The 26,368-nt window shown below is 48.2% G+C and overlaps 1 protein-coding gene across 1 annotated transcript in view; it reads left to right on the top strand.

Moving 5' to 3' along the window:
- The window catches only part of SUPV3L1 (Suv3 like RNA helicase), a 91,383-nt gene that overhangs the window by 8,533 nt on the left and 56,482 nt on the right, over nt 1-26,368 (top strand). Inside the window, exons 2-9 of the mRNA XM_075352386.1 lie at nt 3,554-3,631; nt 8,343-8,450; nt 8,928-9,042; nt 10,459-10,627; nt 11,001-11,112; nt 11,234-11,311; nt 18,910-19,001; nt 19,546-19,726. Of these exons, the coding sequence (XP_075208501.1) occupies nt 3,554-3,631; nt 8,343-8,450; nt 8,928-9,042; nt 10,459-10,627; nt 11,001-11,112; nt 11,234-11,311; nt 18,910-19,001; nt 19,546-19,726 (933 nt within the window). The remainder of the gene's footprint in view (nt 1-3,553; nt 3,632-8,342; nt 8,451-8,927; nt 9,043-10,458; nt 10,628-11,000; nt 11,113-11,233; nt 11,312-18,909; nt 19,002-19,545; nt 19,727-26,368) is intronic.

Here is a 26,368-nt window from a genome sequence, read left to right as displayed (position 1 = left end):
TCTTGTTCCGTGTGTTTTCACCGGCTGTTGTTGTAGACAGAGGTTCCGGTTATTTCGGTTTTTACTCTATCTCTACTTGTGGGTGGATGTCCTCCTTCAGCTTTTGCACTAAACTGGCTAGATTTGTCATCCAGGGGGTGTATGTGCTCGGAGGGAGGAGCTACACTTTTAGTGTAGTACTTTGTGTGTCCTCCGGAGGCAGAAGCTATACACCCATGGTCTGGGTCTCCCATGTCGGAACTATAAGAAAAAGAATTTACGGTAAGTAAACAAAATTCTCTTTTTTGTTGCCTGGCATCATGATTTAGGCCACACCGTTCTCCATCCCTTGGTCAAGCCAATGTTTGTAAAACACACAGGCCCCGATTCATCAGAACCGGCGTTTTTCATGTGAATGCCTCTCCATAAATCTTACTCCAGTGAAAGGAATGCCACAGCTTGTGATGAATTTGGTGGGCGAGGTTGCCACGCCTGGTCACACCCAGCTCCACTCGCCATCAGAGAGGTGCAAAAATGTTGAAAGTCAAAGCTTTGTGATCCAGCTTTTGATGAATTGGGGCCATAATAAATTTGGCGCAAAGCATAAAAATATAGTCTTAAATCCCAAATGAAGTCACATGTATAGTTGCATATAACAAATCGGATCCAGTTTCTGTTACTTTTTGCCATGCAGTGTTTTGTTTTTCTTCTTCCAATTTATCCTTCATTTGGATTTGATTGGAGAGGTTTAGGCAGAAGTCTCCTAAGAGTCAGCCCAGACTTGGCGAGTAAAGATTGCATTCATCGGCCGATGGCCCTTATGGATATGTGGCCGCCCTACATTGTACATGAAGGTAGAGTCTTAAGCGGGTTTTACACGCTACGATATATCTAACAAGATGTCGGCGGGGTCACTTCGTAAGTGACGCACATCCGGCATCGTAAGTGATATCATAGCGTGTGACAGCTATGAACGAGCAGAAATACTCACCTTCTCGTTCATCGCTGACACGTCGTCCATTTTCTAAAAATCGCACGTCCTGTTGTTCATCGTACCCGAGGCAGCACACATCGCTCCGTGTGACACACCGGGAACGATGAACTGCAGCTTACCTGCGGCTGCCGGCAATACGGAAGGAAGGAGGTGGGCGGGATGTTTACGTCCCACTCATCTCCGCCCCTTCGCTTCTATTGGCTGGCCGCTGTGTGACGTTGCTGTGACGCCGAACGTCCCTCCCCCTTCAGGAAGAGGATGTTCGCCGCCCACAGTGAGGTCGTTTGGAAGGTAAGTATGTGTGACGGGGGTTACAGCATTGTGCGACACGGGCAACAAATTGCCTGTGCCGCACAAACGATGGGGGTGGGTGCGATCGCACGATCAATTGTAACGTGTAAAGCAGCCTTTAGATTCCTTAGTGTTTAGGTCCCGTCACACAACGAGATCGCTAACGAGATTGTTGCTGCGTCACCGTTTCTGTGACGCAGTAACGATCTTGCCAGCGATCTCGCGATCTCGTTATCTGTGACACCTACCAGCGATCAGGCCCCTGCTGTGAGGTCGCCGGTCGTTGCCGAATGGTCCGGACCATTTTCTTCAAAGGTGATGTCCTGCTGGGCAGGATGCATCGCTGTGTTTGACACCTAACAATGACCTCTTATACAGGTTGCTCATCGTTCATGCATCGTTGGTAAGGTCTGACTGTGTGACATCTCACCAGCGACTTACCAGCGATCCTTATCAGGTCGCATCGTTTTCGGGATCGCTGGTAAGTCGTTAAATGTGACGGGGGCTTTACTTCCAGCCACAATCTGCACAATTTATTGTGGATTTCATTATGGACAGATCCTAATTTGATCTATGATGGGTCATTCAAAAGTTTAATCCAAACACCTTTGTGAGTTATAGCATGTATTGAGTTCCTACACGCATTGCAACGTCCTTGGAAACCATTCTCCTGGTGTTTTCATCTGCAGGATTAATCCCTGAGCAATGATATTGAGGACTGAGAGTGCAGGAGTTGGCTGTGGCTGTTTATTTACACTTATTTATATGGGACTTGTCCATAAGGTTCCATGTCCCACATTCATAGACAAGTCTCTAAGCCAGGGATTCCCAATCTGTGGCTCGCAGGACCGTGATATGTGGCTCATGGCTTTCTGCCAACTTTATTAGCACCAGGTTTAGGAAATGGCTATCAAGAGCAGGTCTCCGGATGACCGCTTTTGTGAGTGGCCTCATACTGAAGATCAGATCTGGCCTTGGAGTTGGAAAGATATATTAAGAGCTAAGCTTTAGGGTACCTTCACACTTAGCGATGCAGCAGCGATCCGACCAGCGATCTGACCTGGTCAGGATCGCTGCTGCATCGCTACATGGTCGCTGGTGAGCTGTCAAACAGGCAGATCTCACCAGCGACCAGTGAACAGCCCCCAGCCAGCAGCGACGTGCAAGCGACGCTGCGCTTGCACGGAGCCGCCGTCTGGAAGCTGCGGAGACTGGTAACTAAGGTAAACATCGGGTATGGTTACCCGATGTTTACATTAGTTACCAGTGTGAGCAGGGAGCAGGGAGCCGCGCACACTGAGCGCTGGCTCCTTGCTCTCCTAGCTACAGTACACATCGGGTTAATTAACCCGATGTGTAATGCAGCTACATGTGCAGAGAGCAGGGAGCCGCGCACACTGCTTAGCGCTGGCTCCTTGCTCTCCTAGCTGCTGTACACATCGGGTTAATTAACCCGATGTGTACAGCAGCTACATGTGCAGAGAGCCGGAGCCGGCAGCACAGGCAGCGTGAGAGCTGCAGAGGCTGGTAACTAAGGTAAATATCGGGTAACCACCTTGGTTACCCGATGTTTATCTTGGATACAGCTTACCTCAGCTGTCAGACGCCGGCTCCTGCTCCCTGCTCGCTTCATTTGTCGCTCTCTTGCTGTCACACACAGCGATCTGTGTGTCACAGCAGGAGAGCGGCTTTGAAGAAAACGAACCAGGGCTGTGTGTAACGAGCAGCGATCTCGCAGCAGGGGCCAGATCGCTGCTCAGTGTCACACACAGCGAGATCGCTAATGAGGTCACTGCTGCGTCACAAAAAGCGTGACTCAGCAGCGATCTCGGCAGCGAGCTCGCTGTGTGTGAAGCACCCCTTACATAGGATGATACTGGCAGATGGAGGGGCTTGAATGTGGATGCGATGGTGTGATGGGAGTGCGTAATGCAAGATTACCGAATGAGCATGGCAACTCCTGGAAGCAAGTACACTGCATTGGTGTGATTATGGTGGAGAAGCTTTGCCTGTCATTCTAATACAGTAATGGGGGTTTGTGTCTCTACTGTGGTGGAGGCCGGAGCTGGATGTCACTATTTGGGAGGGCTTTGGATGTGGCTTGTGACCCTCTCAGAGCTGAATGTGGCTCTCGAGGTAGAAAAGGTTGGGGATCACTGTTGTAAGCAATCTCAGCAAAAATTGGAATTCTGCCATTATTTTTCCCCTGGAGGCTCACTTTATATATTGTTTTTTCACCCAAGGTTATTGAACCATTCCATTTCCCTTATCTATTTACTTGTTTTCTAGGTGAAGTTTTGAACATTTTAAACAAGTTTTACAGAAGAAAAGAAATACAAAAACTGGCCGCTGAGAATGGTTTGGATGGTAAGAAATGATATGCGTTGACTCAGTCCAAATGATTGGACAGTATGTGATTGTGCTACTGCTAGAAGACTGACCCCAGCAGCCATGTGGCTAATGACCCTTGAAATTTAACCCTGGAACGTTATTTCTTAAGTAATTACTTCTAGGGCAGTTGGTGTTTCCTGACTACCAGCATTATTACACAGACTGGTAAGATCACCTAGCTGGCTCCGACAGTTCTGAGTAATTTATCTCCCCCCGACAGAAGTCAGAACCAAATCCTCAATATCCACGGATTGTTACTCTGCTATTCAGTCTATATGTCATATGGGTCAGTTTTGTTTAGAGGGAGTCTTGTCACCCCCAAAACGCTAAATGAAAAAACACTTATAGTATGAACAGGACTTGTCTTCTATGAAATCATACTGGTAGTATAGATCATAGTGATTTAGTTGCAAGAAAAAATGATTTACCGTATTTTTCGGACCATAAGACGCACTTTTTTCCCCCCAAATGTTGGGGGAAAGTGGGGGGTGCGTCTTATGGTCTGAATGTGGCTGCGGGGAATGTGGGTGCTGCGGTGGAGCGGGTCATCGGGGGCACGAGCAGGCTGTAGCAGCCTGCCGTGACCACATGGACCCGCTCATTTAATATGCACGCCCATCCCCCGCCATCATCCCTCAGCGCTGAAGCCGGCGCTGACAGGTGGGCGGGATGATGGGCGGGGGATAAACAGCCGGCTCGCATGATCACCCCTGGCAACTACGGCCTGGAGTGATCATGTGCGGCTGTATTCACTGCTCCCTGCGCATCATCATCAGCGCGGGGAGCAGTGAATCAGTGTACAGTACTCACCGTTCCCTGCAGCATCGCTCGTCCTCCCGTCTGTGTCAGCGGCAGCGCCGCTGATTGGAGCCGTCCCCATTACCCTGCTGGATCGCGATCATCTCCTGTGTTTGTGCCGGCAGCTGAGTGGAGACTAGCGGCGCGCACAGCGATGACGTCATCGCTGTGCGCACTTGTCCACACGCAGCCGCCGGGACACTGGCACAGACACAGGAGATGATCGCGATCCAGCAGGGTAATGGGTACGGCTCCAATCAGCGGCGCTGCCGCTGACACAGACGGGAGGACGAGCGATGCTGCAGGGAGTGAGGTAAAGTGAGGTGAGTATGAACGTTTATTTTTTTTATGTGCCACAGGATGCGGCCATACACCAGGATGGGGGCATATTATGAGCCGGATGGGGGCATATTATGAGCCGGATGGGGGCATATTATGAGCCGGATGGGGGCATATTATGAGCCGGATGGGGGCATATTATGAGCCGGATGGGGGCATATTATGAGCCGGATGGGGGCATATTATGAGCCGGATGGGGGCATATTATGAGCCGGATGGGGGCATATTATGAGCCGGATGGGGGCATATTATGAGCCGGATGGGGGCATATTATGAGCCGGATGGGGGCATATTATGAGCCGGATGGGGGCATATTATGAGCAGGATGGGGGCATATTATGAGCAGGATGGGGGCATATGATGAGCCGGATGGGGGCATATGATGAGCCGGATGGGGGCATATGATGAGCCGGATGGGGGCATATTATGAGCCGGATGGGGGCATATTATGAGCCGGATGGGGGCATATTATGAGCCGGATGGGGGCATATGCCATGATGGGTTATATAGCAGGATGCGGCCACATGCCAGTATATAGCAGGATGCGGCTATATGGCAGGATTACGGTATATAGCAGGATGAGGGACATATACTGTATATACCAGGCAGGGAGGATCATTACCAGGATGTGGCACCTTAGTAGAGAATTTGGGGACATTACCCCCATAACAGTGTCAGCAGCAGATCCTCGCCCCATAACAGTGTGTCATGACCACATTTTTTGCTTAAAATTTTATTTTCCTATTTTCCTCCTCTAAAACCAGGGTGCGTCTTATAGTCCGGTGCGTCTTATAGTCCGAAAAATACGGTACTTTGTTTGTAAATGAGGTTGTTTTGCGGCCCTTGGCATGTTCAGTGCACCATTACACCCCTCAGTTTACATACTGAGGACCCTGCCGCACTCTCGTCTAATCACTGGCAGCCGTCATCGCTGGCTCCTATCTGCTGCGGCTGCTCTGTACTGTACTCTGCAGACAGTGACCAGGGTTGTGAACCTGCAGTGACACTATATGAGAGGGGGTGAGCCTGCAGTGACACTGTATGAGAGGGGCTGTGCTCTTGCAGTGACACTGTATGAGAGGGGCTGTGCTCTTGCAGTGACACTGAATGAGCGGGGCTGGGCTCTTGCAGTGACACTGAATGAGCGGGGCTGGGCTCTTGCAGTGACACTGAATGAGCGGGGCTGGGCTCTTGCAGTGACACTGTATGAGAGGGGCTGGGCTCTTGCAGTGACACTATATGAGAGGGGGTGAGCCTGCAGTGACACTGTATGAGAGGGGCTGGGCTCTTGCAGTGACACTGTATGAGAGGGGCTGGCCTCTTGCAGTGACACTGTATGAGAGGGGCTGGGCTCTTGCAGTGACATTGTATGAGAGGGGCTGGGCTCTTGCAGTGACATTGTATGAGAGGGGCTGGGCTCTTGCAGTGACACTGTATGAGAGGGGCTGGGCTCTTGCAGTGACACTGTATGAGAGGGGCTGGGCTCTTGCAGTGACACTGTATGAGAGGGGCTGGGCTCTTGCAGTGACACTGAATGAGCGGGGCTGGGCTCTTGCAGTGACACTGAATGAGCGGGGCTGGGCTCTTGCAGTGACACTGAATGAGCGGGGCTGGCCTCTTGCAGTGACATTGTATGAGAGGGGCTGGGCTCTTGCAGTGACATTGTATGAGAGGGGCTGGGCTCTTGCAGTGACACTGTATGAGAGGGGCTGGGCTCTTGCAGTGACACTGTATGAGAGGGGCTGGGCTCTTGCAGTGACATTGTATGAGAGGGGCTGGGCTCTTGCAGTGACATTGTATGAGAGGGGCTGGGCTCTTGCAGTGACACTGAATGAGAGGGGCTGGGCTCTTGCAGTGACACTGTATGAGAGGGGCTGGCCTCTTGCAGTGACACTGTATGAGAGGGGCTGGCCTCTTGCAGTGACACTGTATGAGAGGGGCTGGGCTCTTGCAGTGACACTGTATGAGAGGGGCTGGGCTCTTGCAGTGACACTGAATGAGCGGGGCTGGCCTCTTGCAGTGACATTGTATGAGAGGGGCTGGGCTCTTGCAGTGACATTGTATGAGAGGGGCTGGGCTCTTGCAGTGACACTGTATGAGAGGGGCTGGGCTCTTGCAGTGACACTGTATGAGAGGGGTTGGGCTCTTGCAGTGACACTGTATGAGAGGGGCTGGCCTCTTGCAGTGACACTGTATGAGAGGGGCTGGCCTCTTGCAGTGACACTGTATGAGAGGGGCTGGGCTCTTGCAGTGACACTGTATGAGAGGGGCTGGCCTCTTGCAGTGACACTGTATGAGAGGGGCTGGGCTCTTGCAGTGACATTGTATGAGAGGGGCTGGGCTCTTGCAGTGACACTGTATGAGAGGGGCTGGGCTCTTGCAGTGACACTGTATGAGAGGGGCTGGGCTCTTGCAGTGACGCTGTATGAGAGGGGCTGGGCTCTTGCAGTGACACTATATGAGAGGGTGTGAGCCTGCAGTGGCACTGTATGAGAGGGGCTGGGCTCTTGCAGTGACACTATATGAGAGGGTGTGAGCCTGCAGTGGCACTGTATGAGAGGGGCTGGGCTCTTGCAGTGACACTATGAGAGGGGCTGGGCTCTTGCAGTGACGCTGTATGAGAGGGGCTGGGCTCTTGCAGTGACACTATATGAGAGGGTGTGAGCCTGCAGTGGCACTGTATGAGAGGGGCTGGGCTCTTGCAGTGGCCGTGCTCATGGGCAGAGCCCCTAATTGAGATCGGGCAGTGGTTGCATAAGCTCTGTCAGTCAAGCCATGACTGTGCTCCATATGCAAACTGATGGGTGTAATGGTGCACTGAGCTCTTGGTCATGCCAAGTGTTCTCCAAACAAATAAATCATTTTTTTTTCTTTCAACTAAACCACTAAAATCTTTTCTATATAGTAAGTAAGAGAATTGTGAGAGAAAAGAGAAGAAGTAAGGCAGATTCCCTGCAGACTCCTGCCAGAATCGGAGCACTGGCATCATCCATTAGAGGGCAATTGATGTTTCCCCAGCGCCTTAGTTCATCTCTTCTCTAATACATTATTCCTATCCAGGTATCTGATGAAGTTCTAGGTTCTCACTGGAATATTCTATTTAGAAGTGGATTGCACATATTAATAAAGAATTTCTATTTTTGCATCTTACATTGAGTGCCAGGTTCTTGCAGGTATACTCTGTAAGCTGGGACCTACCTGAGCACCATTTCCTCATGTTTGCCTTGTTCTACTTTGAAAATATGATACAAATATGAACATGGCTTATATTAGATTGTATGTAAAGGGCGTGTACTGATTTATCAGCAATACAATATTTTCTAGTCCAGGACCAAACTAAAATTCTTCCAGCTGCTCAATGATCCGATTTCACATCTGAGTAACCCTTTCTGGGTCACTTTCTGGAGGGAGCATGCTCCATTTTTTGGTCCTAGAAATGACAGATTCTGGGCAGAAGGCAAGGTGTAGTGCTGAATGTAAATGTAATCAAGACACACAGAACAGTTCACACTAACTGCAATGTATCATTCATTGTATCATTCTCTTACAGCTCGTCTTTTTCATCAAGCTTTTATCAGCTTCAGGAGATATGTTATGGAAAGTGACCCTCTACAAGTAGATCTACACATTGTCTTGAACGATATTTGCTGTGGAGTTGGTATGTGCACCAGAATTCATAAGGAACGGCTCATTTTCTAATTTACACATGTTTAATACCTGCTCCCCATCACATTATATCATAGACGTATGTCACAAATGTAATCTGTGAACCAGGACTGCTACAATGAGCCATTAAAGAACTGCATCCTTCTGGCTTTCAGCCGAGATTGCCAAAGTTAATGTTGCTGGCCTTATTGTAGATATAAATGGAGTGATAATTCACAACCGCAATGCAGACCTGTTCTATAGGAGTTAGTGGCCCAAATCGCTAAACTAAAAATCCATTGGGACCTCTTCATTCTAATGATTGGTAGAGATCCAAAGGCACGGACCTTTGTAATTGAACTACTTATGAAATGTTAATTAACTTTTGCAGTCATTTCCAAACATGTAGACAACAAGGTAATCTACCAATAGTTACTTTGTTGCAAGTTTTTTCAATTGGAGCTGCCTAATGACTGCCTTGTTCATTTAGGTCACATGGATGATATTTTCCCATTCTTCATGAGGCATGCCAAGCAAGTGTTCCCAATGCTGGATTGTATGGATGATCTTCGAAAAATAAGTGACTTGAGATTACCTCCTAATTGGTATGGCTTTTTTATTTGTATCCTCACCTATCCCTTATAGACTGTGAGCCCTCGCGGGCAGGGACCTCTCTCCTCCTGTACATGTCTGTGCCTTGTATTGTCTATGATTATTGTACTTGTCCCTATTATGTGTACCCCTGTCACATGTAAGACGCCATGGAATAGATGGCGCTATAATAATAAATAAATATTTCTATTTGGGTGCAATCGCTGTAGATTTTTTGTTGTAACTTACACTCTAAAGGGGGTTTTACACGCTGCGACATCGCTAATGCGAACTCGTTGGGGTCACGGAATTGGTGATGCACATCCGGCCGCATTAGCGATGCCGTTGCGTGTGACACCTATGAGCGATTTTGCATCGTTGCAAAAACGTGCAAAATCGCTCATCGGTGACATGGGGGTCCATTCTCAAAAATCGTTACTGCAACAGTGACAAAGTTGTTCCTCGTTCCTGCGGCAGCACACATCGCTCCGTGTGACACCGCAGGAACGAGGAACCTCTCCTTACCTGCCTCCCGGCCGTTATGCGGAAGGAAAGAGGTAGGCGGGATGTTACGTCCCGCTCATCTCCGCCCCTCTGCTTCTATTGGGCGGCGGTTCAGTGACGCTGTTGTTACGTCGCTGTGACGCTAAACGAACCGCCCCCTTAGAAAGGAGGTGGTTCGCCAGTCACAGCGACGTCACCGGGCAGGTAAGTAGTGTGACGGTGTAAATGTTGGCCATAAATTTACTTTGATGCAATCTAGTCATGCATCCTTCTTAAACTGTCTGCAGTCCAAATTATGAGTCACTCGTGGTAGCATGCATACCACTCTCTTTCACTCACACTAGAGACGTACTCAGATATGAATAGAAAGTAAGACTGATTTATTCTGGAAGTTGTACAAACATTTAAAGGGAATTCTTGGCTAGGTGCCAAGAATACGTAACACGTCTCCTATTGGATAAAGTAGAACAGCTTATTCTGTGATATACAATTTACTGTAATGTGCTTGGTTCCTCATTTATATCAAGCAATGTCAGCATGATTCACTTGTCACAAGAATAGCCCAGACTGTCTGAGTCTTATGCCAAGAAATATATGTGTGGTACAGTTCAAACACCATCTTAAATCCTGTTCTTTATGGATATCTCCATGTAACTCTTATATACTCATAATAGTTCATAATTTTGTCCATAACAATGGGTCTGGGCGATGTTGTGCGGCACGGGCAGCGATTTTGCCCGTGTCACACAACAGATGGGGGCGGGTACCCACGCTAGCGATATTGGTACCGATATCGCAGCGTGTAAAGCGGCCTTTAGGCACTTCTCATATGCCGTGTATGAAGGGACTCTTGTATGATTTGCTTTGCTAATATCATGTTCTCAGATCCGTCATTGTGAACAACTCTTGCTGTGATTTTGGTGTAGGTATCCTGAAGCGAGAGCAATTCAGCGCAAGATTATTTTTCACGCTGGACCTACTAACAGTGGCAAAACCTATCATGCGATCCAGAGATACCTGGGGGCCAAATCTGGGATTTATTGTGGCCCTTTAAAACTGCTTGCACATGAGATCTACAAGAAAAGCAACGATGCGGTGAGAATTGCTTACTCTTGACCGTTATATTACACACCATCTACACCATCAAATAAGTAATATTACTTTAATACTGACTTCTTACCTCTAGCAGACCATACACCTTCCTGTATTTTCTCTGTGTAAGGCCCCCTTCACACATAAGTGATTCCGGTACGTATGACATACATTTTCATACATACCGGAGACATGGACATATGCAGACCCATTAAAATCAATGGGTGGAGAAAAATCATGGCACACGGATGGCCATACGCACCTTCAACAGGGACTGTGAAAAAACGTGTGTTTTTTTTATCATAGACGTGTGAATGGGCCTACGATGTTGCAAACAATTTAGATAGTATCTATTATATATTTTCTTTTTTTATAGGGTGTTCCTTGTGATTTAATCACTGGAGAGGAGCTGATCTATGTTGATCCAGAAGGAAAGGCTTCAGCACACGCAGCCTGCACGGTGGAGATGTGCAGCGTGAACACTCCTTGTAAGCAACCTCCTGTGCACTTAAAACTCCACATCTTTATTATGGTATTAGGATACTAATCATTGTGTGTTTTTGTTTTTTGTTTTTTTGTTTTGTTTTTTTTTTTTTTTGTTTTTTTTAGATGAGGTAGCTGTGATAGATGAAATTCAGATGATAAGAGATCCTGGGAGAGGTTGGGCTTGGACAAGAGCACTTCTAGGTATGTTACATTATTATTCTCCCCTTCTGTAATCCTCCTTTCTCTATTGCTTCATTGAGGAACACCGGAAACCATGAGTGGATGCTGTTTCCACCAGAGGGCTGACGCTAGGCAAGAAAAAAAATAAGCTTAGTGTCCGTAGGAGGAAGACACTGGTTCACCTTGGACCCGTTTCTATCTGACGTTTTTTGTTTTGTTTCTTTTTTTTTTTTTTTTTTAATCCATGCTCCGCTTGTGATTGAGTAAACAGAGTGGGAGAACCACTCCGTCACCCCCTAAGAGAACAGTGCAGTCTAATCTACATCATATGCTCTCTGATCTGCGCAGAGGACCTTTACCCCAAACACTTCAGTGGTTATAGGCATCCAGGAGGTCGGTCCTCGCCATCCATCTCAAGTACCGCACACTCACCAGAGTGAGACTGTGCAAAGAAGGAAGACGGACCAGTACCAGCGACTCCCCTCCATGAGGTTCCTGTAGACCTTCTTTCAAGTCTGTGAAGGACCTGGATTTCATCTTCAGGAAAAAGTACTTGCGCTTTTCTTCCAAGCAACTTCCAGCAGTGGAGGCTCCTGTTGTCACTGAAGATAAGCAGGCTTCTTTTTCAGGCCCTTCTGACCTTTTCCCGTTCCCTTTACGCCAGCCCGCCACCACCAGTGGATACATTCCAAAATTTAGGCCCCCAGTGTCATTGAATCCTTGTTGTCCCGTTTGTCTCCACAACGCCCTCCAATGACGTGTGTGGTCAGTCTTTATGCCCTATCAGCCCCGCCCACACCTCCTTGGCCTGTCACAGCCTTCCTCTATCGGCTCCATCTTAATTCCTTACGCTCCAGCACAGGCTCCTATTAACTTCTGGATTGTCGCTCACAGTTTCTCAGCAGTTCCTTATATGCTTCAGAAACTGGTAGGCTCTGTCATTTTTGTTTTTGGGTTTTTGGTTTTTTTTTTACTAAGCCTTCTCCTTTCCCATCTGCAATCAATGCCTAATCTTAGGGAGAAGCACTCTTATCTCTCCCCCTCTCTAGTCTTGCATTTTTATTTGCTCATCCTGTAAGAAATGGTTGCCATCATGGACGCATATTGGACAATGGACAGAATGCCCTCTTCGGGGTTCTGGCTCTTCTCACCTGTGACTGAGGCCTCCAGAACTGTTCGTCATCAAGCCTCTATTTGGCAGCCCTCTAGGCGATTTTCCTAGTTATCGGTACTTGCCCTTTCCAAGTTCACACCTTCTTACCCTTTTTGTCTTGGCAAGTTCAGGCCTAGACAGTAAGGTTTTGCAAATTACAGTGGGTAGTTTCCGCCCTGCAAAGTTCGCCTATGCTCTTCCATTTTTCTAGTCCCTTTCTTCCCATCCTTGGGCACAGCTGTAGGACGTTCTATGGTTTGTTTAATTAAGCGATAGAAAAAATGCCATCAAATCTTTCACATGGCCTTCGCTGGTGGACCCTGCACCCACCTTTTTCTTAATGCCTTCCTTGGGCCAGTCTGTAATTTATTTTAGGTTGCTCCTCTTCTGCTTTCACACTTGGCTCCAGTTGGCGAGTATATCCAACTGAGGAGCAGCAAACCTTTCTTTCTTCATCGTTCCTATGGGAGACCCAGACCATGGGTGTATAGCTTCTGCCTCCGGAGGACACACAAAGTACTAAACTAAAAAGTGTAGCTCCTCCCTCCGAGCATATACACCCCCTGGATAACCAAATATAGCCAGTTCAATGCTTTGTGTTCAGGAGGCACACATCCACACATGCATTCTCATCTGATTTTTGATTTTAAAGAGTTTGAAGAAAAGTGGGTCCAAGCCTGGACCCCCGGCATGTCCCTTCTCACCCCACTGTGTTGTTAAGGTTGATTTCAGGGCTGGAGCCTTACATGCCGCGCTCCTTCACCATCCCTCGGGCTCTGGCTTTAAGTGGGAGTCAGCACGGTTCTCACTGCCTTGCAGGAGACCGGTCTCCATCCGCAGCCCTTTCATGATCCTGCCGGACGGAGCACTCATCCCTCAGGGACCTGGCCCTGCGTCTCACAAGCTAAGTATTGAGACGTTATTGTCAGGGGGGTCCCTTGCACTTTAATGTTGGGGAGAGTGTTATTTAACCTTTGTGACATTTCCGGCCGGTTCTCTGGTTTTCACCAGAGAACCGCACCGAGGGTGCCTGCGCGCCGGCCGCATTGTAAAATTTAGGCCCCGGCTTCGCCTGAGGCCTAGTTTCGTTTTCACTGCCCCTGCATGTCAGTCATGCAAGGGGACAGTGCGGCTCCGCCCACCGGCCGTTCGGCACAGGGGAGGACACTCCTCTCTGAGGAGATGTTTTCCTCCCTGTATATCTCCTTGGCCCTCCGGAGCCCGCTCTTTCACTAGGCCCCGCCCCCTCTCCTCGCTCCGGCGCCATTTTATCAGCGTCCTCACACTGATCGGCGCTGGCTGCAGCATCTCTGCTAATCTGTCTGGGGGTCCGAGCTGTGGGATCCGGAGGGCACACAAACGGTCTGGTAAGCCACAACCTCCGGTTGTGGACCTTCTTATACACTCTCTGGGGGTCATTCTGGCAGAGCCCCCACCTCAGCAGCATGTCTCACACTAGGAGCAAGGCTGTACTCCATATGCACTGCATGTAAGCTCGTACTGCCTGAACCGAGCACATATCCACATTGTGATGCCTGCTCTAACATGGTGGTGCCTCAGCCTGGAGTCTCCCCAGTGGTCCCTCCGGCTGCTCCGGCCCCGGTGGCTGAACCCCCGGCTTGGGTAGAATCCTTCTCTAAGTCTATCTCCCAGTCCTTTGCCGACTCCATGGGAGAGTTGTCCCGGACTCTGCTGAGCATGCATCAGCCCCCTTCTCAGGGCGCCTCTGCTGCTTCGGCTCGCTCTCCAGAGCTCACAGAGGATTCTTCATCTGCTCCCAGACCCCGTCCTCCTAAAAGGAGACGCAGGGTCCCCTCTCCTTCCTCGTCCCGCGGCTCTGATTCACGAGCTGACTCGCAGGACGAGGAGGATGTCTTTTCTAGGGGCTCGGATGCTACCTCCATGTGCCCCATTGATCTGACCGAGGGTGACGCAGATGTTAGTGATTTGATTGCATCCATTAATTCTGTACTGGACCTCAATCCGCCAGTATCAGAGGAACAACCCTCTCTGGCAGAAAAGCACCAGTTTACCTTGCCTAAGAGAACAAGGAGTGTGTTCTTTAACCACTCCAGTTTTCAGGCCACTGTGACCAAGCCCAGGGCCTGTCCTGACAAACGCTTCCCAAAGCGTGGTTCTGATGACCGTTTTCCTTTTCCACCAGAGGTGGTCAAGGAGTGGGCTCACTCACCAAAGGTAGACCCTCCGGTGTCTAGACTCTCAGCCCGGACAGTTGTCAGTGGCTGATGGCACCTCACTTAAGGATCCCACTGACCGCCAGGTTGACCTTCTGGCCAAATCTGTATATGAGGCGGCAGGGGCCTCGTTTTCCCCATCTTTTGCAGCAGTGTGGGCTCTCAAGGCCATCTCTGCTTCTCTGGAGGAGATGCATTCCCTCACTAGGGACTCTATGCCTGAAATGGTTGCCTTAACTTCCCAGGCTTCAGCTTTTTCAGCCTACGCCATGTCTGCCATGCTGGAGGCTTCTCACCGCACTGCGGTGGCTTCGGCTAATTCCCTCGCTATCCGCAGGATCTTGTGGCTTAGAGTGGAAGGCAGACGCTTCTTCAAAGAAGTACCTTGCTGGGCTCCCATTTGCTGGGTCCAGGCTGTTCGGTGAACAACTGGATGAGATTATTAAGGAAGCTACTGGCGGGAAGAGTACTTCCTTGCCACAAACTAAAACCAGGAAACCTGTCCAGGGCAGGAACCAGTCGAGGTTTCGTTCCTTTCGTTCCTCTAACTGGTCGTCCTCTAAGCCCTCGGCCTCGTCCACTAACTCAGCCAAGGACCAGAAGCCCAACTGGCGCACGAAGCCGCGTCCTCAGAAGTCCGCAGGAGCTGCTGCCACGAAGGCAGCCTCCTCTTGACTATCTGGCCGAGCCAGCAACGCCCTTGGTCGGTGGCAGGCTCTCCCACTTTGGCGACGTGTGGTTTCAACACGTGTCCGATCAGTGGGTGCGGGATATCATCTCCCACGGCTACAGGATAGAATTCTCTTCCAGCCCGCCAAACAGATTTTTTCTGTCAACTCCCCCCTGCTCAAAGGCCCCCGCCTTCTCTCAGGCTGTGGCATCCTTGCAGGCCAACGGAGTAATTGTACCGGTTCCCGCCAGGGAACGGTTCAGAGGTTTCTACTCAAATCTCTTCCTAGTCCCCAAAAAGGACGGTTCCTTCCGGCCCATCCTGGATCTCAAGCTTCTCAACAAGCATGTTCAGGTGTGGCATTTTCGCATGGAGTCTCTGCGATCAGTCATTGCCTCGATGACCCAAGGAGATTTCCTGGCATCCATCGACATCAGAGATGCCTATCTGCATGTGCCAATTGCAGTTTCACACCAGCGTTGGCTACGTTTTGCAATCGGAGAGGAACATTTCCAATTCGTGGCTCTCCCCTTCGGGTTAGCCACGGCCCTTCGAGTATTCACCAAGGTCATGGCAGCAGTGGTTGCGGTTCTGCACCTCCAGGGGTTGGCAGTGATTCCTTACCTGGATGACCTTCTAGTCAAGGCTTCATCCAGTGCAGACTGTCAGCGGAGTGTCTCGCTCACTCTCGCCACTCTAGCCCAATTCGGGTGGCTTGTCAATCTGCCCAAGTCCACTCTGACTCCGACCCAGAAACTCACGTACCTAGGGATGCAATTCGAGACTCTGCCGGCACTTGTCACGCTGCCCTTAGTCTAACAGCAGTCCCTCCATCTGGCGGTGCGCTCTCTGCTGAGGCCCCGCCGTCATTCCATCAGGCACCTAATGCAGGTGCTGGGTCAGATGGTGGCGTCAATGGAAGCGGTTCCCTTTGCCCAGTTCCATCTGCGTCCTCTGCAGCTGGACATTCTCCGCTGTTGGGACAAGCGGACTTCTTCCTTGCACAGGTTGGTGGCTCTGTCGCCACAGACCAGGAGCTCTCTTCAGTGGTGGCTTCGGCCCCTCTCTCTGTCTCAGGGACGCTCCTTCCTGGCCCCGTCGTGGGTGATCCTCACCACGGATGCCAGTCTATCCGGCTGGGGAGCAGTATTTCTCCACCACCGAGCACAGGGCACTTGGACTCCGTCCGAATCAGCCCTCTCGATCAATGTGCTGGAAATCAGAGCTGTGCTCCTAGCTCTCGTAGCCTTTCACCACCTGTTGGCGGGCAAGCACATTCGAGTCCAGTCAGACAACGTGACAGCGGTTGCCTACATTAATCACCAGGGCGGGACTCGCAGCCGCCTGGCAATGTTGGAGGTTCAACGCATCCTTCAGTGGACGGAGGACTCCAAGTCCACCATATCCGCAGTCCACATCCCAGGCGTAGAAAACTGGGAGGCAGATTATCTCAGCCGTCAAACCGTGGACAGCAGCGAGTGGGCTCTGCATCCGGCAGTGTTTCGGTCAATCTGCCGCAAGTGGGGCACTCCGGAAGTGGATCTAATGGCATCCCGGCACAACAACAAGGTCCCGGTTTACGTGGCTCGCTCCCACGATCCTCAGGCCTTTGCAGCGGATGCGCTGGTTCAGGATTGGTCCCAGTTTCGTCTGTCTTACGTGTTTCCCCCTCTAGCTCTCTTTCCCAGAGTCCTGCGCAAGATCAGAATGGAGGGCCGTCGGGTCATCCTCATTGCTCCAGACTGGCCCAGGCGAGCTTGGTACCCAGACCTGCTCCATCTGTCCGTAGAGGTGCCGTGGCATCTTCCGGACCGCCCAGACCTTCTCTCACAAGGCCAGTTTTTCCGCCAGAATTCTGCGGCTCTCAGATTGACGGCGTGGCTCTTGAGTCCTGGATCTTGACGACTTCTGGCATTCCTCCCGAAGTCATCTCCACTATGACTCAGGCTCGGAAGTCTTCCTCGGCCAAAATTTATCACAGGACTTGGAGAATTTTCCTGTCCTGGTGTCGGTCTTCCGGCCATGCCCCTTGGCCTTTTTCCTTGCCGACCATCCTGTCCTTTCTACAGTCCGGTCTGCAGCTAGGACTATCCCTCAATTCCCTCAAGGGACAGGTCTCGGCTCTGTCAGTGTTGTTCCAGCGGCGTATCGCCCGGCTGGCTCAGGTGCGCACCTTTTATGCAGGGCGCATCTCACATCATTCCGCCTTACCGGCGGCCTTTGGATCCCTGGGACCTTAATCTGGTCCTCACGGCCTTGCAGAAACCCCCCTTTGAGCCTCTTAGGGAGGTTTCTTTGTTTCGTCTTTCACAGAAAGTCGTCTTTCTAGTGGCCATAACTTCCCTCAGGAGAGTCTCTGATTTAGCTGCTCTCTCTTCGGAGTCACCTTTTTTGGTTTTTCATCAAGACAAGGTGGTTCTCCGTCCTACTCCGGACTTTCTCCCTAAGGTGGTATCTCCTTTCCACCTTAACCAGGACATTTCATTGCCTTCCTTTTGTCCGGCTCCTGTTCATCGCTTTGAAAAAGCGTTGCATACTTTAGATCTGGTGCGGGCGCTCCGGATCTATGTGTCACGCACCGCTGTTCTTAGGCGGTGCACCTCTCTTTGTGCTGACCACAGGTCGGCGTAAGGGCCTCTCGGCTTCTAAACCAACCCTGGCTCGTTGGATTAGGTCGGCCATTTCTGATGCCTACCAGTGTACTCAGGTGCCTCCCCCGCCGGGGATCAAGGCACACTCGACCAGAGCTGTCGGTGCCTCTTGGGCTTTCAGGTACCAGGCTACGGCTCAGCAGGTCTGTCAGGCTGCCATTTGGTCTAGTCTGCACACCTTTTCGAAGCACTACCAAGTGCATGCTCATGCTTCGGCAGATGCGAGCTTGGGCAGACGCATCCTTCAGGCGGCTGTCGCCCATTTGTGAAGTTAGGTTTCGCCTACTTCTCAGTTTTCTGTTTATTTCCCACCCATGGACTGCTTTGAGACGTCCCATGGTCTGGGTCTCCCATAGGAACGATAAAGAAAAAGAGAATTTTGTTTACTTACCGTAAATTCTTTTTCTTATAGTTCCGTAATGGGAGACCCAGCACCCTCCCTGTTGCCTGTTGGCAGTTTCTTGTTCCGCGTGTTATCACCGGCTGTTGTTGTAGACAGAGGCTCCGGTTGTTCCGTTTTTTTTGCTCTATCTCTACTTGTGGGTGGCTATTCTCCTTCAGCTTTTGCACTAAACTGGCTATATTTGGTTATCCAGGGGGTGTATATGCTCGGAGGGAGGAGCTACACTTTTTAGTGTAGTACTTTGTGTGTCCTCCGGAGGCAGAAGCTATACACCCATGGTCCGGGTCTCCCATTACGGAACTATAAGAAAAAGAATTTACGGTAAGTAAACAAAATTCTCTTTATTGCCTAGTGTCAGCCTCCATGTGGCAACAACATGCATCAATAGTTTCCTGTATCCCCCAATGAAGTGATGGCTGTTTTACGGTGAGTACCCAAATTTTTCTTTTTTTTTATTCCCTTTTCTACTTTCTCTGTGCTCCTCTTTCCTTTTCTGATCTTTGCCTTCTCTTCTTTTCAATTGAAACTGCTCAATTTTCTGTTCTAGGTCTCTGTGCTCAAGAAATTCATGTGTGTGGGGAGATGGCCGCTATTAATTTAGTCACAGAGCTGATGTATACAACCGGGGAAGAAGTAGAGGTAATATTATTATATATTTTTTTTTTTTTTATACTGGCACGGTATATACTGTAGTAAGAATAGCTACAGAGATCGGTAATGTAATATTATATGCACTGCAGCTAGAGAAAGGAGGTGATAGATAGAAAACAAGTAGGTAGAAAGTGCACCGAACTCTTTGGCTGGGCCGAGCGCCTCTGCTTGGACAGGTTTGAACAGTCATATTATGCTGATAGATTGCATTTTGGTCTCGTGCATCCTATATGATGGTGCATAGACTTCTGCCATTTGGTTCCTCGAAGAGAGCGCATCTATAACTTGACATACAATGTTGTATGCCAGAATTAGTTGTTTTTGCAAAGAGAAGTAAAAATAAATTGTATGTAAAGAATAGTATTTGTCAACAGAAGATTTCTGTGGATATCTTTATTAGATTATATGTGATATTGATCCGGAATAGTGAGGCCTTATACTGAATGAAAGCGCAAATAATTGACCTCTAATTGGTTGCTCTGTAGAGATTTGTATTATACACAGTATCCTTTTTGATTTATTTTTTCTTAAGGTACGGCATTATGAAAGACTGACATCTCTTAAGATTTTGGATCATGCGCTCCAGTCATTGAATAATCTCAGGCCTGGTGACTGTATAGTTTGCTTCAATAAGAACGACATCTTCTCTGTCAGCCGGCAAATTGAGGCACGGGGTTTAGAATGTGCTGTAATCTATGGCAGCCTCCCTCCAGGTGAGTCAGTCTGTTCTTGGCTTGATGTGACAACACTGAAGATATGACACTTTTTTATATATATATGTGTGTGTGTGTGTGTGTGTGTGTGTATATATATATATATATATATATATATATTATATATATATTATATATATATATATTATACTGGCTGTACTACCCGGCTTCGCCCGGGTTAATAACTGTTGTTAACAAAATAGAATGTATTAACATTCCCGGGATAGAATGTATAAATAGAATGCATTAACGCCTGGGATAGTAACGGTCTCTCTGTTTCTCTCCCATTCTCTGTCTGTCTCCCCCTCTGTATATATCTCTCTGTCTCTCTCTCTGTCTCTTTCTCCGTCTGTCTCAATCTCTTTGCCTGTCTATCTATCTCTGTCTCTTTCCCTCTGTCGTCTCTTTCCCTCTGTCGTCTCTTTCCCTCTGTCGTCTCTTTCCCTCTGTCGTCTCTTTCCCTCTGTCGTCTCTTTCCCTCTGTCGTCTCTTTCCCTCTGTCGTCTCTTTCCCTCTGTCGTCTCTTTCCCTCTGTCGTCTCTTTCCCTCTGTCGTCTCTTTCCCTCTGTCGTCTCTTTCCCTCTGTCTGTCTCTTTCCCTCTGTCTGTCTCTTTCCCTCTGTCTGTCTGTCTCTTTCCCTCTGTCTCTTTCCCTCTGTCTGTCTGTCTCTTTCCCTTTCTGTTTCCCTATGTCTGTCTCTTTCCCTCTGTCTGTCTGTCTCTTACCCTGTCTCTCTTTCCCTGGCTGCATTGCGACACGCCAACATTCCATATAAGGGCGTGGCTGCGCATTCTTCTGAAGTTCTGGCTGCACTGTGGCTCCCAGCTCCATTCGCTTTAATGGAGGCAGGTTTTTTGGCGAATAACTGTAAAGAGCGGGGTTAAAATTTCCCCTCAAAACATAGCCTATGACGCTCTCTGGGTCCAGACGTGTGAGTGTGCAAAATTTTGTGGCTGTAGCTGCGACGGTGCAGATGCCAATCACACACGCACGCACGCATGCAGTGCGGGCCAAAAGTATTGGCACCCATGCAATTCTGCCAGAGAATATTCAGTTTCTTCCTGAAAATGATTACAATCACAAATTCTTTGGTATTATTATCTTCATTTATTTTGCTTGCAATGAAAAAACACAAAAGAGAATGAAACAAAAATCAAATCATTGATCATTTCACACAAAACTCCAAAAATGGGCCAGACAAAAGTATTGGCACCCTTAGCCTAATACTTGGTTGCACAACCTTTAACCAAAATAACTGCGAACAACCGCTTCCGGTAACCATCAGTGAGTTTCTTACAATGGTCTGCTGGAATTTTAGACCATTCTTCTTTGGCAAACTGCTCCAGGTCCCTGAGATTTGAAGGGTGCCTTCTCCAAACTGCCATTTTGAGATCTCTCCACAGGTGTTCTATGGGGTTCAGGTCTGGACTCATTGCTGGCCACTTTAGTAGTCTCCAGTGCTTTCTATCAAACCATTTTCTAGTGCTTTTTGAAGTGTGTTTTGGGTCATTGTCCTGCTGGAAGACCCATGACCTCTGAGGGAGACCCAGCTTTCTCACACTGGGCCCTACATTATGCTAAAAAATTTGTTGGTAGTCTTCAGACTTCATAATGCCATGCACTCGGTCAAGCAGTCCAGTGCCAGAGGCAGCAAAGCAACTCCAAAACATCAGGGAACCTCCACCATGTTTGACTGTAGGGACCGTGTTCTTTTCTTTGAATACCTCTTTTTTTCCCTGTAAACTCTGTTGATGGCTTTTCCCAAAAAGCTCTACTTTTGTCTCATCTGACCAGAGAACATTCTTCCAAAACGTTTTAGGCTTTCTCAGGTAAGTTTTGGCAAACTCCAGCCTGGCTTTTTTATGCCTCGGGGTAAGAAGTGGGGTCTTCCTGGGTATCCTACCATACAGACCCTTTTCATTCAGACGCCGACGGATAGTATGGTTTAACACTGCCGTAACCTCGGACTGCAGGGCAGCTTGAACTTGTTTGGATGTTAAGCCCGCTTTACACACTACAATATATCTTACGATGTGTCGGCGGGGTCACGTCGTAAGTGACGCACATCCGGCATCGTAAGATACATTGTAGTGTGTAACAGATACATGCGATTGCGAATGAATGGTAAAACGTTCATCGCACGCACGTCATTCATTCCTCATGAATTGAACGTCAGGTTGTTCATCGTACCCGGGGTAGCACACATCGCAGTGTGTGACACCCCGGGAACGATGAACAGATCTTACCTGCGTCCTGCGGCTCCCGGCCAGCAATGTGGAAGGAAGGAGGTGGGCGGGATGTTTACGTCCCGCTCATCTCCGCCTCTCCGCTTCTCTTGGCCGGATGAAGCGTGACGTCAATGTGACGCTGAACGTCCCTCCCACTCCAGGAAGTGGACGTTCGCTGCCCACATCGACGCCGTATGGATTGGTTAGTACGTGTGACGGGGGTTAATCGTTTGTGCGGCACATTCAACAAAATTGAACGTGCCGCACATACGATGCGGGCGGTTACGATCGCATACGATATCGTTTGCAGAATCGTAACATGTAAAGCAGGTTCTTTATCCACCATCCGCACAATCTTGCGTTGAAATCTCTCGTCAATTTTTCTTTTCCTTCCACATCTAGGGAGGTTAGCCAAAGTGCCATGGGCTTTTAACGTCTTGATGACACTGCGCACCGTAGACACAGGAACTTTCAGTTCTTTGGAGATGGACTTGTAGCCTTGAGATTGCTCATGCTTCCTCACAATTTGGATTCTCAAGTCCTCAGACAGTTCTTTGGTCTTCTTTCTTTTCTCCATGCTCAATGTGGTACACACAAGTACACAGGACAGAGGTTGAGTCAACTTTAATCCATGTCAACTGGCTGCAAGTGTGATTTAGTTATTGCCAACACCTGTTAGGTGCCACAGGTAAGTTACAGGTTCTGTTAATTACACAAATTACAGAAGCATCACATGATTTTTCAAACAGTGCCAATACTTTTGTCCGCCCCCTTTTTATGTTTGGTGTGGAATTATATCCAATTTGGCTTTATGACAATTTTTTTTTTTCATTGAAGACAAATTAAATGAAGATAATAATACCAAAGAATTTGTGATTGCAACCATTTTCAAGAATAAACTGAGTATTATCTGACAGAATTGCAGGGGTGCCAATACTTTTAGCCAGGTGTGTGTGTGTGTGTGTATATATATGTATGTGTATATATATATATGTATATATGTATATGTATATGTATATGTATATGTATATGTATATGTATATGTATATGTATATATATATGTATATGTATATATGTATATATGTATATATATATGTATATATATATATATATGTATATGTATATGTATATATATGTATATATATATATATATTTATATACATATATATATATATATATTTATATTTATATATATATATTTATATTTATATATATATTTATATATTTATATATATATATTTATATATATATTTATATTTATATATATATATATATATATATATATATATATATATATATATATATATATATATATATATATATATATATATATATATATATATATATATATATATATATATATATATAAATCAAATCAAATAAGCTTTATTGGCAGGACCAAATACAAATTAGTTTTGCCAAAGCAAGTGTACATTAGGGCCTGGGGCTGTGGGGATGGTGGGTGGGGATTGTAGGAAGGATGGATGGGGCACATCCAGGGTGGGGACTGTGGGGGCACTTCTAGGATGGGGGCTATGGAAGTCCATGGCTTATGATGGGGCATATCCACGGTGGGGACTGTGGTAACGGTGGATGGGGCATATCCAGGGTGGGGATTGGGGGGCCACATCTGGGATGGGGGGCTATGGAAGTCCATGGCTTATCATAGTTCTCTTTCTCGAAGTCTATGACATTCGCTCACATACCGCGCTGCTATCTCCACTGCGCTCTCTTCTTCCCCCAGCAGGATATATATTTTCTCTTCCTCCTTCATGGAGCTGAAATCCGGGAAGAGATGGGAGAGTCTCCTGAAGTGAGTGTCCCTCACTGCTGAGTACTTGGTGCAGTGTAGCAGGAAGTGGGTTTCATCCTCCAGGGCCTCCAGGTCACAGTGTTGGCACAGTCTGTCCTCCCTTGGCTTGTAGCTCTGCTTGTGTCGACCGGATTCGATGGCTAGACTGTGGGCACTGAGTCTATATCGGCTCAGGGTCCTGCGGTCTCTGGGGTCCGGGATTTTCTCCAGATACGGGGCCAGTCTGTAGTCTCTCTGTAGACTCTGGTACGTGGTCAGTTTCTGTGAGGTGTTGATGTCGGTCCTCCAGTCACTGACATACCTCTCCTGGCCCTCGTCTACCATCTTCCTGATTCTGGTTCTTGTCAGGCTGCTGTGATTGGTTATTTTGTCCAGTTGGGTTTGGGAGAGCTGTGCCAGGGGTCCTGGTTCATCTGGCCCACGTATATGTATCAGAGCTTTGTGGTGATGGGAGCTTGGATTGCTACTCTGTAGGTGAGCCTGAAATGATAGTGACCTCTTCAGAGCTGCTAGGTGTAGAGGGAATCTGCCCAGCTCAGCTCGACAGGCGCTGTTGGAGGTGCTTCGATGGACCTGGAGAAGGTGCTTACAGAATTCCAGGTGGAATATTTCTGTTGGGCTGGAATCCCACCTTGACCAATCTGGGTAAGTGTGAGGGCCCCAGACTTCGCTGCCATACAGGAGGATTGGGGCAATGATGGAATCGAAGATTTTTAGCCAGACCCTCACTGGTGGCTTCAGATGATACAATTTCCTTCGGATGGCATAAAAGGTTTTGCAGGCCTTGTTTTTCAGGGTCTCTATGGCTTGTTTAAAGCTCCCTGACTGGTGAATTTCCAGGCCCAAGTAGGTGTATTTGTCTGTTCCTGTTAGAGTGCAGCCGTTTACGACAAATGAAGGATGCTGGTCAAATCTTCTTTTTCTCTTCTGGAACACCATGATGTTGGTTTTCTTTAGATTGATCGGTAGTGCCCATGTGGAGCTGAATTTCTCCAAAATTTGTAGGTTGTCTTGGAGACCTTTCTCGGTTGGTGACACCAGCAGTAGGTCATCTGCATAGAGCAAGAATTTCACCTGGGCGTCATGGAGTGTGAGACCTGGAGCAGGTGAAGATTCCAGAGCAGCAGCCAGCTCATTGATGTAAATATTGAAGAGCGTTGGACTTAGGCTGCAGCCCTGTCTGACTCCTCGGCTCTGCTGGAAATAAGCCGTTCTTCTACCGTTCACACTCACGCTGCAGAGGTTCTCGGTGTAGGAGCTTTTGATGACATCGTAGGTCTTTCCTCCTATTCCGCTTTCCAGCATTTTTAAGAACAAGCCCGGGTGCCACACTGAGTCAAAGGCCTTTTTAAAGTCTACAAAGCAGGCGTATATCTTCCCATGCTTTGTATTGTGGACGTGGCTCTGAATGAGACTGTGCAGGGTGTAGATGTGGTCCGTGGTGCGGTGGTTTGGCACGAACCCTGCTTGGCTTTTGCTCAGGACATTGTGCTCGGTAAGGAAACTGATGATCCTTTTGTTTAGGATGCTGTTGAACAGTTTTCCCAAGTTACTGCTGACACATATGCCTCTGTAGTTGGCAGGGTCATACCTGTCCCCACTCTTGTGGATCGGTGTAATGAGTCCTTGGTTCCAGGTACGAGGGAAGTAGCCAGCACTCAGCACAATGTTGAACAGTTTAACCATTGCAGCTTGAATTTCTGGTGGGCTGTACTTCAACATCTCTGGGGGGATTCCATCCAGACCACTAGATTTTTTACACTTTATGGAAGTGATTTTCTCTGCAACTTCCTGTAATGTAATTGGTGTGTCCAGTGGGTTTTGGAAGTTTTTGATTTTCTCTTCCATTGCCTTTAGTTTTGATGTTATGTTTTCCTGTTCTTGGCTTAGTCCTTCTTTTGGGATGTCTTTGTAGAGGTCTCTGAAGTACTGGAGCCAGATGTTGCCATTTTGGATATGGGTATCAGTCTTTTTCTTGCTCTTTGTGTCCATGTGGCTCCATATTTCCCAGAAGGAGTTGTCTTGGAGGGCGTCTTGGAGTTGGCTAAGTTTGGTAGAGATGTAGCTCTGCTTCTTCCTCCTGAGGATGGTTTTGTATTGCTTTTGTATGGTGTCATAGGCTTCCCTCAGGTCTGGGTTGTTGGGGTCTCTGTGTTTATTGTTTGAGGCTGTTCTCAGGGTCTTTCGAACGGCTTTACACTCTTTGTCAAACCAACCATTGATCTGCTTTTCTTTTGGCCTCTTGTAGTTGACTTGTTTGAGGTCGGACAATTTGGCCATGGTGTGGAATATTTTGTTGAGGTCTTTTGCAGCTTGATTCACTCCTTCTGGGTTTGACTTGTACTTGTAGCTGTAGAAGTTGTGGAGCATCTCTTGTAATTCCGGTCTGTTGGGAGCCTCTTTATATTTTATTTCTGACGTCTTGGACCATTTATAGGATGGAGGTCGGTTGTAGAGGCTGCTCTGCTGTGGCTTTTGTGTGGATGGTTTCTCTGTAGATTTTATGTACAGGAGAAGTTGGCTGTGGTCTGACAGGTGCGTTTGTGGGGTGACTATGAAGGCGCTAATATTTGCCGGGTCCATATCTGTAATGGCGTAGTC

The sequence above is a fragment of the Anomaloglossus baeobatrachus genome, chromosome 5 (genome assembly GCF_048569485.1).
Source record: "Anomaloglossus baeobatrachus isolate aAnoBae1 chromosome 5, aAnoBae1.hap1, whole genome shotgun sequence".
In the NCBI taxonomy this organism is placed as follows: domain Eukaryota; kingdom Metazoa; phylum Chordata; class Amphibia; order Anura; family Aromobatidae; genus Anomaloglossus; species Anomaloglossus baeobatrachus.
This window is presented reverse-complemented; position numbering and strand designations above follow the sequence as displayed.